This window comes from Castanea sativa, chromosome 11 (genome assembly GCF_040712315.1).
Source record: "Castanea sativa cultivar Marrone di Chiusa Pesio chromosome 11, ASM4071231v1".
Lineage (NCBI taxonomy): Eukaryota > Viridiplantae > Streptophyta > Magnoliopsida > Fagales > Fagaceae > Castanea > Castanea sativa.
In genome coordinates this window covers 30613588-30628918 of record NC_134023.1, presented here as the reverse complement: position 1 = coordinate 30628918, position 15331 = coordinate 30613588, and the positions used below count along the sequence as shown (strand labels likewise).

Below are 15331 nucleotides of genomic sequence, written 5' to 3'. Positions count from 1 at the left end.
CAAATGGGGTATTACTAGGTGGCAGAGGCAGACCCACTGCGTTGGCTTACTTGGCATCCCCTTGGTGGGCATCTGAGGGTGTATGGGATAAATTCCTGGCATGGCTACGTGACAGTTTGGGGGTATCCAACATATCCCTCGACTCAATGACCTCTCTGCAGTTGCTTGTGAGTACGGGCTCCTAGATATTGATATAGCAATGATAAGGTGTGCCTCGAATTTCAGGGAGGTGTGAAGGTCTAGTATTGACTTCCCCCTTTGCTCTAGAGAGGATCAGGAGTGGTTTTTCGCGGAGTTCAAAGTGTGGCGGGACACTAGGGATCCCAGCTTCGTGCTTGACTTGTCATTACCATCCTTGGCGGAGCCGACCACTCCCAGCTGATGTTTTGAGGGATTATACCCAAGAGTTCGAGATCCTGGTTGAGCGGGCACTTGCAAACCTAAAGGAGTGCTTGAGGGAGGCTATTAGAGACAGGGACTGCTGTAGAAAGCTAGCTGACGCCCTCATGGAGGACATTGAGGAGATGGCTAGTGCGCAGGATAGTGAGCTTGCCACTCTTAAGGGGGAGCTTGATCGGAGGGATCGGCCCCTCCAGGCACTTACCTAGAGATTTTCTGCCCTAGATCATTCTTGCGATGAGGAGAGGGCTGCGCTGGAGGCCAACAGGGTCGAGGCCAGTAGCTGGGCTGACAGGTTGGCACGGGAGCTAGTGTAGGCGAGGGCCTATTTTCATTCAACTCTAAGCATGGAGTATGGGCGACGAGCCTAGTGAGCCGCAGTTGGTCTTACGCCGCCTTCATACTAAGATAGCCGAGAAAGAGGAGGCCTTGAGAGTTGCTACTGCAGAGGTGGGCATCTTGCAAGCTTTGCTAGAGACTGAGAGACAGGGCTCTACTTCAGATTCCACGATGGAGAGGGAGTTGGTCCATCTTTGACATTCGCACGACAGACTCAGAGAGGTTGCCAGAGACCTGGGCTTTCATGCAGCTGGGTTGCTTCGCACCCATACTCCCGATGACCCTGTTCTTTGTACCAATTTTAGGCGCTTGTGCTAGGTCTTATTTGATCGCTTGGGCCATGTTTGACTTGTTGGTGCTCTTTCCTATTTCTGCACATGAGCTATGTAGTTAGTCTCACACCATGTGTGGAAAGGTCCTTCATATATTGCTAAGCAATTGCGTAAGGCCTTCCTTCCTTTTTTTTGAGTTCTTAAAGCATAGTCTAGTTTGTTAGGGATGCTTAGAAACTGAGAGATGGCAGGGAGAGATGTTTATGATGAAATTCAAGATATATTTATGAGATGAGATTTCATGTTTTAATATCAGAATGTAAGAAAGCAACTGAACGGCACAATATAGGCATATTAATGAATATGCAAGCAAATGCTTCGAAAATGCAAGATTATACAAATAAGTGATAAATGTAAAACCCACGCATATCAATATCTCATTTTTCCAAGGATACATCTTGTTCTAGACAGATCTTTTCCTTTTCCTATTAAGGTACATTTCCCATTGACATGAGCCAGAAAATCTTGAGCAGACCATCGGGTCAAGATAGTATTGCAGACAAAGAGCAATCTCGGTGGCGTCTTCATATCTTGCCTTGGGTAGTGGATCCATCTAATCTTCTGATCTTGAGCAGAGATTTAAGTAGGAATAACTGACTGATTTTCTTTTAAGATGTGACCGAACCAAGATGGTTGCCTATGTACTTTCACCAGGAAGGATCAGGTCATCACGTAGTTCAACTGACTTTTTGATTGCCTTAATTTTTGCCCAGATCGCCCTTTCGGGTTTTCAATCTAGTAGGCTCTCTCACACTCTTTCTTTTGCTCTCGTTTTGTGTAGACTGCCCTTTCAGGTTTTCAATTACCTTTTGTATTTTCTCATGCTCTCTTTCTTTTGGCTTTCCTTTTGCGCAGACCGCCCTTCTGGGTTTTCAATCTACCTTTTCACATATTTATTTTTTGAGCACTGCGAGGCTCCTTCATGCAAAGAATTGCGTGACGACATCAGAATTGGTGGGCATAGTGAAGTCATGACCATCCATGTCAGTTAGAATCAAGGCTCCTTCGGAAAAGGCCTTCTTCACCAGGTATGGGCCATCGTAAGTTAGGGCAAGCTTTCCTCTGTGATCAGGCATAGCTTAGTTGCGATTCTTCAAGACTAGATCGCCTTCTTCAAAGGCCCTGGGTCTAACTTTCCTATTGGATGCTTGCTCGACACGGCTTTGGTACAACTGTCCATGGCACATTGTGGTCATGCGCTTTTCATCTATCATTTTTACTTGTTCATATTGGGAATGGGCCCATTCAGCTTCTGAAAGCTTTGCTTGTGATAAAATCCTGAGAGACGGGATCTCTACCTCTGCAGGGAGGACGGCCTCCATGCCGTATACTAATGAATACAGGGTCACACCCATGGAAGTACAAACAGAAGTGCGATATGCACACAAAGCAAATGGCAAGTACTCGTGCCAATCTTTATATGTGTCTATCATCTTAACCATGATTTTCTTTATGTTCTTGTTAGCGGCTTCCACTATGCCATTCATCTGAGGGCAATAGGGAACCGAATTTCTATGCTTGATGTTAAACTGTTGACAGAGTTACTGGATCATTTTCCCGTTTAGGTTCTCCCCATTATCTGTAATGAGTTCTACTAGCACGTTGTAGTAGAAAATGATGTGTTTCAGGAACCGGGCTACCACTGCTTGAGTGAAGCTTTAGTATAAAGCGTCTTCCACCCACTTTGTAAAATCATCAATGGCCACTAAGATGTACTCATGACCATTTAAAGCTTTCGAAATCATAGGTCTGATGACATCCATACCCCAAGCTTTGAAGGGCCATGGTGCTGCTAAAGAGTGCAAAGGCTGAGGAGGAGTGTTCCTCTTGTCTTGATAGGCTAGGCAATGGTGGCATGTCCTCACATGTTTAATGCAATTGCTTTCCATGGTAAGCCAATAGTATCTGGCTCTCATAATCTTACGACCCAACAGGGGTCCACTGGCATGTGCTCTGAGTAAGCTTTGATGCATCTCTTCCAGATAATTAGCCTCAGGGGCATCTATGCATCGAAGCAGGGCAGAATCGTCATTCCTTTTGTATAGGACTTCTCCACTCAAGAAAAATTGGCAGGCCATGCGCCAGATAAAATTCTTTTCACTATCTGTTGCACCGGGCGAGTATTCACTGTTCTTGATATAAGCCTTGATATCATGGTACCATTGCTTTCCGTTGGTTTCAACTTTGATATTCATGCATTGGGTCGGCACACCCCGGACTTCTATGCGCAATTGCTGCATATCATCTCCTTCTGATAACTTGACCATGCTAGCCAGGGTAGCCAAGGCGTCTGTAAACTAGTTGTGTGCTCGTGGCAAATAGGCGAACTTTATGTTTTGGAACTTCGAAATCAAGCGGCCGACGAATTTCTGACACAGAATCAACTTGGTGTCTCGGGCTTGCCATTTTCCTTTGATTTGGGAGATGATCAATAGGGAATCTAAAGAAGCTCAAGTCATAGGCACCGAACTATAGGGCCACTTGCAGGTCGACTATGTACGCTTCATATTCTGTGACGTTGTTGGTGCAATCAAAATTTAGCTTGATTGAAACAGGGATTTGCTAACCCTTGGGGAAAAGTAAGGCTGCTCCCACTCCATTCCCGGTTGAATTGGCAGCTCCATCGAAATAAAGCTTCCAATGCCATGATTCCGCATTGTCTGGTTCTGGCTCCAGTGCCACGACATCCTTAATAGGCCAAAAATGTATTAACCCCTTGTGATAAATTAACCAATTAATTAGCCAAGTGAGTTAATTAGGTCCTATTACATGCAACAAGCGTGGCAGCACAAACAAATCACCAAATAACTAAATATGCAGTGGAAATTAAATGACACTGATTTTTTTACGAATGGGGAAAACCTACATGGCAAAAACCCCACTGAGTAATTTTAAGGTTACCATTCCCGAGATTCCACTATTATCAAAACAAGCGGTTACAAGTAAGGGAATCCCAGTACTTTATACTAACCTACAATTGAACCCCTACCCCAATACCCAATTGGACTTGTTCTGTAGTGACAAACTCTCCTTGTATTGCACGGCTCCAGTACGCGACTAACCAATAGAGGCGCGAATCCCAGTACGCAACTTTATCACCAACTTGAGAAGGATGTTGGCTGCAAAGTTCTTTTATTCATCAAATGATGAAGATCACGAAGTTGCTTGGTCACAAAACCCTATGGTGTACAAACACAGCAAGTTCTTCAAGAACTAAGGCAAACTAATTTTCCGGTCACACTTGAGGAATTATGCTCTTGTGCAATTGTGTTCTTGGTTATGCAACCAGATACGTCCCTTAAAATAATCCTTATATATGTTTAAGGTTTTGAGAAAAGAAAGCCTAAACACATAATCACGGATTGGATAAAAATCATAACTGAAAATCTGAATTTCATAAACCTCGACAGATACCCTAGCCAGCAAGCAATTGTCGGGCCTCGGGATGAAACAGCTCTTTTAAACTTCAATAGATACTAGCTGTCGAGCTTTAATGAACAACATTTCTTCATTTTTTTCTTGGATAGACTTGCATGGCTTTAACACTTGAACTTGAAACCTTATTTCTTGAAACATTAAACACATCCTAGATCTACCCAATTACAAGTAAAGTGCATTTTGTCAAAGGATTAGCCAATACATAAAATGTTGACATATGTTCCTAACATCCAATCACATATGTCCTAACAATCTCCCCCTTTGGCAATTTGTGACAAAACCACAACAAAAAAAATCAACATATGAGAGATATCTGATACTACCCTTGAAATAATCCTTATATATGCTTAGGGTTGTGAGAAAATAAAGCCCAAACACATAATCACGGATTGGATGAAAATCTGAATTGAAAATCTGAATTTCATTAACCTCAACAGATACCCTAGCTGTCGAGCCTCAGGCTGAAACAGCTCTTTTAAACCTTGATAGATACTAGCTGTCGAGCTTTAATGAACAACACTTCTTCACTTGTTTTTTGGACAGACTTGCATGGCTTTAATAGTTAACTTGAAACCTTGTTTCTTGAAACATTAAACACATCCTAGATCTACCCAATTACAAGTAAAGTGCGTTTTGTCAAAGGATTAGTCAATATATAAAATGTTGACATATGTTCCTAACATCCAATCATATATGTCCTAACAATCTCCCCCTTTAGCAATCCATGACAAAACCATAACAAACAAATGAACATATGAGAGAAGTGATAAACCCCTCAACTCATACTCACTTGTTAAGTACAATAAAATCTATCCTAATACAAACTTTTGAAAAACTTTGCAAGAAGAGAGTTCATGGCAAGGAAGACTTTGACAACCTATATTTCTAAAACACTTAAATAAAACTCATACAAATAATAAGAAACATGTGTATAAAGAGAGAAAAGAAACAACACGTGTAGAGATAGGTGAAATAACATACATCAACATATATATAAACCAAATGTAAGTACAATGTATGTTAAATGGTCACAAGACCCATGTACAAGAAGAATGTATCCAAAATAGAAAGAAAAGAAAAAAGATCCATCAAAATCCTCACTACATCCCTCAAAAACATGAACACTCCCCCTAACAGAAACCTCCTATACTAATCCTCCCTCTATGAGTATGACTACTCTCATCCCAAAACTACTCCCCCTTTTTGTCACGAGTGACAAAGGGTAAGAGTATCAAGTAGACATCTCGTCATCACCGGAAGAGCTAGCATCACCATCCTCAGCATCACCATCATCGTCCTCATCCTCAGAAGCCTCTAGAATAGAAGGAGGAGAAGCAACGAAATCACCCATGACAGCCTGTCGTCGTGCAATATGACCAACACGGGTATTCACCTGACACAACTCATCACTGAGAGTGTCGAGGCGAGCATCCATGCAAACAAGCTATTCCATGATGTCCTCGAATGTCACACCACCCATAAAAGAAGAGGAAGCGGATTGGATGAAGTTGTAGAAGCTAGAGGAACCATTGATTCTGAACACCTCGATCGTAGCTATGCCTCACTCCGTTTAACGGTAGCGAAGGGAAGATGAGCTTATCACTGGTCGCCATATCCTTATAGACATCTATGAGTGAAAGAATGAAATGAGAGAGAAAGTCAATGGTAAGATGCTCAATGAGGGATAACAAAAATCGAGCACGGGGCTTTATAATAGAGTTATAGTGAGAGAGAGCATGCAAAACAAAGGTCATAACCATGTTAATGAACCTAAGACCTTTAGCAAAGGTCAAACAAGAAGTGAACTGACGATCACCACAATCTGAAGGTCGCTCATAAAAAGAGGAAATAAGCTCGTCTTTAGACTCAGTCTTAAGACGATCACAACCAGGATAGTCAGGATGCGCTACCCTAGGGACATAGAGCATGTCGGATACAATATCTGGAGTGACCACGATGCGCGTACCTCGAACGCGAGTGACAAAGAGAGGTACTAAATAATCAAATCCATGCATGTTGGAGTAGAACTCCTAGATAAGCACAAATGGACAAGTGACTGGGACGTCACACAGTGACTCACAACCCCTACTGTGAATGATAGTGGGTAGGTCAGTGTTGGAGAAGTCCGACAAAATGACTTGGTATTCTGAATGAATGCCTCGTCTAGAAAAGTTCTCTGAAAAGTCCTTGCAGGCTTTACCATCATGGGCTCAACCCAATCCAACCCTACAAGCACACAATCAATTCCACAATGTAAACACATATCTAAAATGTATGAAACATCGTTATAATACACATGTAATGCAATGCATGATGTTTTAAGATCAAATATACAAAGCTCATCCCAAAAATTTTGCAAAAACCTCTTTGATTTTGAAAAACCCCAAAATTTTTAACAAATCCCAAAATCTAGGTCAGAATGCATGAAATGTATGATTAAAGGCTATAAAAGAGATCATACTTGTGAAATATGCAATGAAAATACCAAAGATTGAGTAGGGAAGATGAAGAGGTTGAGTGAGAAGAGTTTATGAGTGTGAGAGAAGTCTGTCTATCGAGAGAGATCGAAGAGAAGTGAGCCAGAAATCGCAAAGCGCGTATATATAGAAGTCTCATAATTCTCTACAGATTGAGAGGTGTCAAGAGGTGTTGAGCTTTAAAAGCTTAGAGAGATACAACTATTAAGCAGTTGTTTAGAGGTGTCCACAGCAAAAACAAGCTCAATGGATCGAGGAGCTATTGAGGAGACAAAAACTTTCACAATGGATCAAAAAGCTATTGAGAAGCTATTGAGATTGTGATAAGAAAAAGTTGAAGAGCTCGATAGATATCCTAGCTGTCGAGAGGTGTTGAGGAGCTGTCGAGAGGTGTTGAGGAGCTGTCGAGATTGCTTAAAAATAGTTTATCAAGAAGAGAAAAACATAGACATGAATGCAATCAAGCATGCAACTCAACCAAAGATCCACCCAACATTTTAAACTCTCAAAAACATCTCTCAATCAAGAAAAATGTTATGCATTGAGGTAAAAAAAAATACACACACACACACACAAAACAAGTCTAACCAATTTTATATTTCAAAAATAAGTTAAGACAGTTTAGTGAGCATACATTAGCGCATGTAAACCTTGTGATGGCCAAATCACATTGTACCTGCACATGTATCAAAAGTAGCAAAGAATGTTGCGTGTTGTGTGTGAAAATATCACAAGATTGCATAAATGTCTCTATGTTATGACAATTTGAGATATGAGTAAATCAATCTAACTCACACACGATCATAACTGTTTGATGGGAACTATCACCTTCGAGGTACATCCTAGAACTCCCACATCTTCTAGAATATACGTTTGCGATCATATATAAAGCATTTTGATCTTTTTGCTTTTATTTTTCTTTGCATATTTTTCTTTTATTAAGCATATCATGCATGGGCATATAAGAGAGAGAAAAGAAATAGCCAATTATGTTAAACTTTTTGACATTGCACTTTTGTTATGCCAAAGCATACCGATGTCATTTCATGATTGGCGGGCAACAGTAGTGAAATGGTTATTTATGCCTTTCTCTTAGGATTTTTTAGTCCTTCCCCTCAAAATGAGTGATATGAGTGTTAAGTACAAAAGATCACTTAACCTTACTGATCACAAACACGAGCCACAAAGCTCACTTGCTTAGTTATGCATAGAAATGCTCATCTAAGCTGCAAAAGATACAAAGTTTAGAAAGCTTTGTTTCATTGGCCATTCAAGGTACACAAGTACCAATGTACACAACCACACACTGTTTTTGTATTTTTCTGATTTTTCAATTTATTTTTTCTTTTTATGAATGAAAAACAAAATAAAAACAAAACTGAAAAACAACCAAACGAAAACATGTCAAATAAAGAAATGCATAAAACCTAGGCTATGAAAAAACAAACAAGTAATGCAAACATAACAAAAAGAGGGAGAGAGAAAAAGTGACTAAATCACTTGGAGCCCTTTTCCTTCCACACCTTGGAAGAACCTTTCCTTTGAGCAAACCCTTGAACCTGCAGTGAAGGGGAAGAATTAAAACCGTTTAAGTTCGAAAGGAACATGAGGGCTTTGAAGAGATCTCCTAGAGGTGCAAGAGAGGATGAAAGTTGATTCTGGTTTCCCCGATGAAATCATGATGTTGGTCTATTGAGTGGCTAACCATTTATAGCAATTTGGTTGAGTATGTTCAGCTGCGCCATAGTGATGACAGAGATGCTGCTTCTTCTCTTTGGACTTTTGAGCATTACTCTTCTTAGCCCTAGGGTTTTTGGTTTCTTTCTTAGCAAACTTAGAGGGTGCTCTTAAGATAGATCTACCCTTATCTATGTTCTCACTAGCTATCACAGTTTTAGCAACATTATTCTCATAATCAATATTTTTAGCAGGAGAAACAAAAACAGTAGCACTAGAAGAAGTAATATTAGAAGAAGAAAAATCATACCCTAAACCGGTTCGATCGGAGGCAGATTTTTGCATGCTAAGCATCTCGTCAAGCTTTGCACTTAAGGTCCTCTCCAACTGAGCTCTCACTTGGAACAATTGCCTCAAGCTTCTTAGTCTTCTCAGCCAAGAAATTGTTCTCAAACCTCAGTACTCCAATAGTCTGATTTGCTTCATCAAATTTTGTGGAGAGTTGTTCTCGTTCAAGCTCCACATCACTGAGCTTCTTGGTGGCTAACCTATACAACTTCTCATGTTTCTCCGAGACCTTATACAACTTTGCATAGGCTGTGTGGATGTCATCTTGCTCATTCATCTTCTCAAATTTTGACTCCACTAAGTTTTCTTCTTCATCCACATCTTCTACAATCCCTTCAGTATGATTAATAGTGGTGGTGAAGGTAAGCAGGATCCCGTCATCCTTATTTTCGGAATCATCCTCAGGTTCAGTGTCACTCAAGGTAGCAGTAAGTGCCTTGCTTTTCCTAATAGACTTGAGATAAGTGGGGCACTCTTGTTTCATATGATTGAATCCTTAACACCCGAAACACTTGGGCCCTGAAGGAATAGTGTACTGACCACTATCCCTAGCATCCTTCTTCCCTTTGTCTTGGCCCTTAGACTATGAAGAATTTAATTACCTACGGTCCTTGTCAAAGCCCTTTGCATTGGCATTCTTCATGAACTTCTTAAACTGTTGGGTGATATAGGACTTCATTTTAGAATCTTCATCATCGGAAGACTCATTAGTGTCACTACTTTTGGCCTTCAATGCCATGCTCTTGCTCTTGCTCTTGCTTGACTTCTTGAGCCTAGACAAACTCAACTCATAGGTTTGCAGATTTCCAACAAGCTCTGTGAAAGGAATTTTACAATATCCTTTGACTCCTCAATCGTAGTGATCTTAGCATGGAATCTCTTGGGCAGAAATCTAAGCACTTTTCTCATAATCTTGAGTTCAAATTCGGTTTCCGCAAGATTAAATGTTAAGTTCACTATGTCCTTGAGCCTGGCATAGAACTCATCAAATGACTCATCCTCCTCCATCTTGATTTCTTCGAAGCTAGTAGTGAGCCTTTAAACCTTTGAATCCTTGACAGCCTTGGTTCGTTCATAGGTTGTTTGGAGAATGGTCCACGCCTCCTTTGCAATTTCAATGGAGGAGATCTTCTTGAACTCCTTATTTGTAACCACACTGAATAAAGCATTCAATGCTCTGCAGTTGAAGTTAGCCACCTTGATCTTTGCATCATCCCAATCGGCTGGCGCTTCCTTCGGCTTGGTCCAGCCTATCTCCATAGCTTGCCACACCTTCTCATCTAAGGACTACAAAAAAGCTCTCATGCGTACTTTCTAATATGCATAGTTAGTTCCTTCAAATAAAAGAGGTACAATAAGTGACTTTCCTCTATCCATGAAAAACAGGGGTCAATGGATCTCACAACAAAAATTAAACTCTAATCAGAGTGTGCCTACTCTGATACCACTTGATAGGCCAAAAATGTATTGACCCCTCGTGATAAATTAACAATTAATTAGCCAAGTGAATTAATTAGGTTCTATTACATGCAACAAACATGGCAGCACAAACAAATCACCAAATAACTAAATATGCAGCGAAAATTAAATAGCATAGTGATTTGTTTACGAATGGGGAAAACCTATACGGCAAAAACCTCATCGGGTGATTTTAAGGTCACTACTCTCAAGAATCCACTATTATCAAAACAAGCGGTTACAAGTAAAGGAATCCCAATACCTTATACCAACTTACAGTTGAACCCTTACCCCAATACCCAATTGGATTTGTTCTGTAGTGACAATCTCTCCTTGTATTGCACGACTCCCAATACGTGACTAACAAATAAATGCGCGGATCCTCGTATGCAACTGTATCACCAACTTGAGAAGGATGTTGGCTGCAAAGTTCTTCTGTTCATCAACTGATGAAGATCACGAAATTGCTTGGTCACAAATTCCTATGGTGTATAAAAACAGCAACTTCTTCAAGAACTAGGGTAAACTAGGTTTCTGGTCACACTTGAGGAATTATGCTCTTGTGCAATCATGCTCTTGGTTGTGCAACCTGATACGACCCTTAAAATAATCCTTATATATGTTTAGGGTTGTGAGAAAAGAAAACCCAAACACATAATCATGGATTAGATGAAAATCAGAACTGAATATCTGAATTTCATAAACCTTGGCAGATACCTTAGCTGTCGAGCCTTGGGTTAAAACAGCTCTTTTAAACCTCGATAGATACTAGCTGTTAAGTTTTAATGAACAACACTTCTTCACTTGTTTCTTGGATAGACTTGCAAGAATTCTGATAGATTTAAGCATGGCTGCTGGCGAAAAGGTTTCATCATAATCAATACATTCTTTTTGTGTATACCCTTTCGCTACTAGTCTTGCTTTAAAGGTTTCAACCTTTCCATCTATCCCTCTCTTTCTCTTGTAAACCCATTTGCAACCAACAGGTTTAATGCCGTTAGGCGCCTTTACAAGGTCCCATACATGATTTGAATTCATAGAATCCAATTCAGATTTCATAGCTTGGACCCAATGATGTGCATCTATATCATTCATTGCTTCATCATAAGTGTAAGGATCCGATTCAGCCTCTTCTGAGATAGCCTCATAAGTTTCTCTCAAACCTATGAATCTTATAGGAGGCCGAATAATTCTCCCACTACGACGAGGCACCTGTGTACTAGACATCTCATGAGTAGTATCTTGTGGTGTATCTAATACAGTTACATCATCCCTAGTTTCATCCATTGGTTGTTCAAATGCCTGCCAGTGTGACAATCCCTTCGAAGGATGAAATATGAGATCATTTTAAAGATTAAAGAAGAAGTAGAAAAAACAGTTGAAAGCCGGTTTCCTTACCATGATAGCCTACTCAAATTGGATCGCTAACATTGTTCTCATGCCTAAGAAAGATGGGTACGCTGATGCGAACCTCAATCGACACGCTTTGAGACCCAACAAAAATATTGGAATATTTAACCCAGGAAAGCTAAAAATCAGATATTTATGATAGAAACCCTGACCCAACGTTTATAATCGAAACGCGAACCAAAGGTATAAGTTGACCTTGACCCAATGATTATAAAGAATCACGAACCAAAGGTATAAAGTTTGAACGCCACAAGGAAGAATCCTTGATAAGTTCACAGTTCTTGAAGAACCAAAAGAGAGCAAAGCCTCACCTTTTCTGAATTTTATTCAATAATAATCTGAAAAACGTTTACAGACTTCAGAGCCTATTTAAGGACTCCACAAAACTTGACAGACAAGAAAATATATTCTGAAATAACTCCTAATTGATACCTTACCATATCAGGAATCAAGTTTGACCTAAAAAGCATTAAATGCACCTAACATATTCATAAGAAAGCAAGTAAAGAAGTAAATGCAAGAATTTCATGAATAATACGCTAGATAATTTCTATAAGAACACAATTCAAACTCCCAATTTAAGGTTGGAAATGGGCTTGAAAGGCCCTTTGACAATAAATTTGTAAAGAGTGGGTTTGTAATCTAGTTCTCAAGGATGATTTTAAATAACATAGAAAAGAACGGGCTCCGGGCCCAATGGCACGAAATAAAGAGTTATTTGTAAGAGTATAACTAAGAGCCCTTCCTCGGACACAATCCGAGGATAGTTTATAATATTGTTTCCTAAGGTTGGTTACAATTGTAGATTTATCATATACTATTGTCTTTCTCCTTTTCCGAAAGAAGCTCCCCCTTTTCCAAAGGTCTTTTCCTTTATTTATACTTCCTCTCCTTCTCTTTATCATCTTCCACCACATGGTTGTAACGCTGATTTGGGATACTTGTCCCATCAATTCTTCCCCAAAGTCCGCTGAGGTCAGGAACCAAGTTCCAAACCTCATGCTCAGGTCACATCTTTCCATCCATGCAGTCAGTATAACAATTACAGAGCCTTTAATATATGGGCGGTGGTAGCAGCTTTACCTTAGATATTCCACCGCTCTCCCTATTGTCCTCCACGTGTACCGTGTCTTCTCGTAGTCATAGGATTTTTCATAATATAGCCCAGGGATATTAAACCTCTCTTCTTTATGACCTCGGCTTAAAACCCGAGGACAAATCTATTCCTCGGACGTGATTGGTCACTCGTTTATCATATCTTCACTTGGTATCTTCTTTATGAGGTACACTCATGTACTCCTAGATCATTTGATGTCCTCGGATTTTGGGTTTTTAGCCCAAAAGACTTTGTTGGGCCATCCTTGGTAATTTACTGGGCCCAATGCCCCTACAATTTCAATAATGGATTAATAGATAAGGGGATGACAAAGTTCATGCCTAAAAATGACAAAAGGGAAATTTTTTTTTCTTTTTTGTTTGAAATTAAACTGGGAAATGCAAGCAAGAAATGCAAAAAGTAGGAAATATACATGCAAAACGAACTAGATATGCTATTTCAACTCTTTTGGGCAATTGAAGGACATAACCACACGATGATGGAATACTCCTTACTCAACCAATGCAACCACAAAGCAGGGCTCGATGGTTCAATGGCCTACTATCTTGCCTGGCACATAGGGCCTAATAGTAGAAGTCTGAACATCCTCTGGGGATATGATAGCATTCATTGAGAATTCCTTAAGGCATAAGCGGATGAAGCAAGCTAGATCTGATTCCTCCTCGCATGATTTTTGTGCTACTTTTGATCCAATGACCTCAGCTGAAGCCAGAAAAGTGACCCTGATGTGGGGGATAGACATCCTTTGGCTAATGCATTTCCTTTTCTTTCCCTTGGAAGCCTAGATAATTTCTTCATCGGAAGGGTCGTAGCCTAGACTGAATCCTCCTTTGTTGTCAGGGAGCTCAATCAAAGAAGCCATCCTATGTCCTATGGCACCGAGGCCTTGGCCTAACTGAAAACCGAATTTGAGCATCTCTTTGGCTGCCATTAGAGTAGCGGAGGGCCATGTAGACTCGAGTTCTGGAGCTCTGGAGATCATAGAGACTACCTCAAAGCTGTGGAAAGTTGCCTCTGGGAAAGCATTAGCATCAATGTAAGGGATAGAATCCTCCTTGAAGATGGACCAGGGCTTCTCAGCCATAATAGTGATCATCTGATTCTTAGAGGGGTACTTGAGCCTCCGATGAAGGGTAGAAGCAACTGCGCCTGTGGTGTGTAACCAAGGCCTTCCTAGGAGCATGTTTTACGAGGAATCCACCTTGATGACTTCGAAGAATTTGGGGCCGACCCCGATTGTTAACCCGATCTCGCCTTACACCTTATGGAGAGTGCCATCAAAGGCTCTAATAATCATGTTGGTAGGGTGATGAGAATCAACAAGAATTCAAGGATCCATTGCATGTTCCAGTTGGGCCTATTACACGAGCAAGATCCAAGAAGATCAAAGAAGCACTTAATGGGCTGATTCAAGAGATTTGGGTTGATTCTAACGCAGGACATTCCAAGCTTGGCCCAAAGGAAGATGAAAGCGTAATAAATTTAATTCAAGCTATTTAGGGCTGATCTGGCTTAATTGAGAATGATTTATGGCGTGAATTAATGACTGATTGACTTTCCAGCTCTATATCAGTTAAGGCAGATTTTTTCCTATTTTGGATCTGCTAATTTCAGACCAAATCAACTTTTATTTAGGGTTTTATTATTTAGTACGTTTTTTAGGTATTTTCCTTGTTTTTAGGTGCATTTAATGCTTTTTAGGTCAAATTTGATTCCTGGTATGGTAAGGTATCAATTAGGAGTTATTTTAGAATATATTTTCTTGTCTGTCAAGTTTTATGGAGCCCTTAAATAGGCTCTGAAGTTTGTAAACGTTTTTTATAATATTATGGAATAAAATTCAGAAAAGGTGAGGCTTTGCTCTCTTTTGGTTCTTCAAGAACTGTGAACTTATCAAAGATTCTTCCTTGTGGCGTTCAAACTTTATACCTTTGGTTCGTGATTCTTTATAATCATTGGGTCAAGGTCAACTTATACCTTTGGTTTGCGTTTCAATTATAAACGTTGGGTCAGGGTTTCTATCATAAATCTAATTTTTAGCTTTCCTGGGTTAAATATTCCAATATTTTTGTTGGGTCTCAAAGCGTGTTGATTGAGGTTCGCATCATTTGGTATCAGAGCACAGGTTCTAAAATCAGTTTTCTATCCCTTTATCTTTTGTTTCCTGTTATCATCCTATCCTGTTTCTTTTGTGTTCTTCATTCAATGTTCTTATTATTATTATTTTTTTTGTTGAAGTGCACTAGGTTAAAATCGTGCACCTAGTTCCCAAAAAAAAAAAAAAAAAAAACGTGAAAAAAAAGATATCTGAAAGGAAATAGCAAAAAAAAAAAAAA

At 40.0% G+C, this 15331-nt stretch overlaps 1 protein-coding gene across 1 annotated transcript; it reads right to left on the bottom strand.

Moving 5' to 3' along the window:
• Positions 1 to 2149: 2149 nt before the first annotated feature.
• Positions 2150 to 2557, bottom strand: LOC142616337 (uncharacterized). The gene has a single exon (XM_075789211.1). It carries the CDS (start codon positions 2555 to 2557, stop codon positions 2150 to 2152), a length of 408 nt encoding a protein of 135 aa, XP_075645326.1.
• Positions 2558 to 15331: the final 12774 nt, after the last annotated feature.

Excerpts from the sequence above, each read along its gene's own strand:
- LOC142616337 (XM_075789211.1), bottom strand. The coding sequence starts at position 2,557 with ATGAATGGCATAGTGGAAGCCGCTAACAAGAACATAAAGAAAATCATG.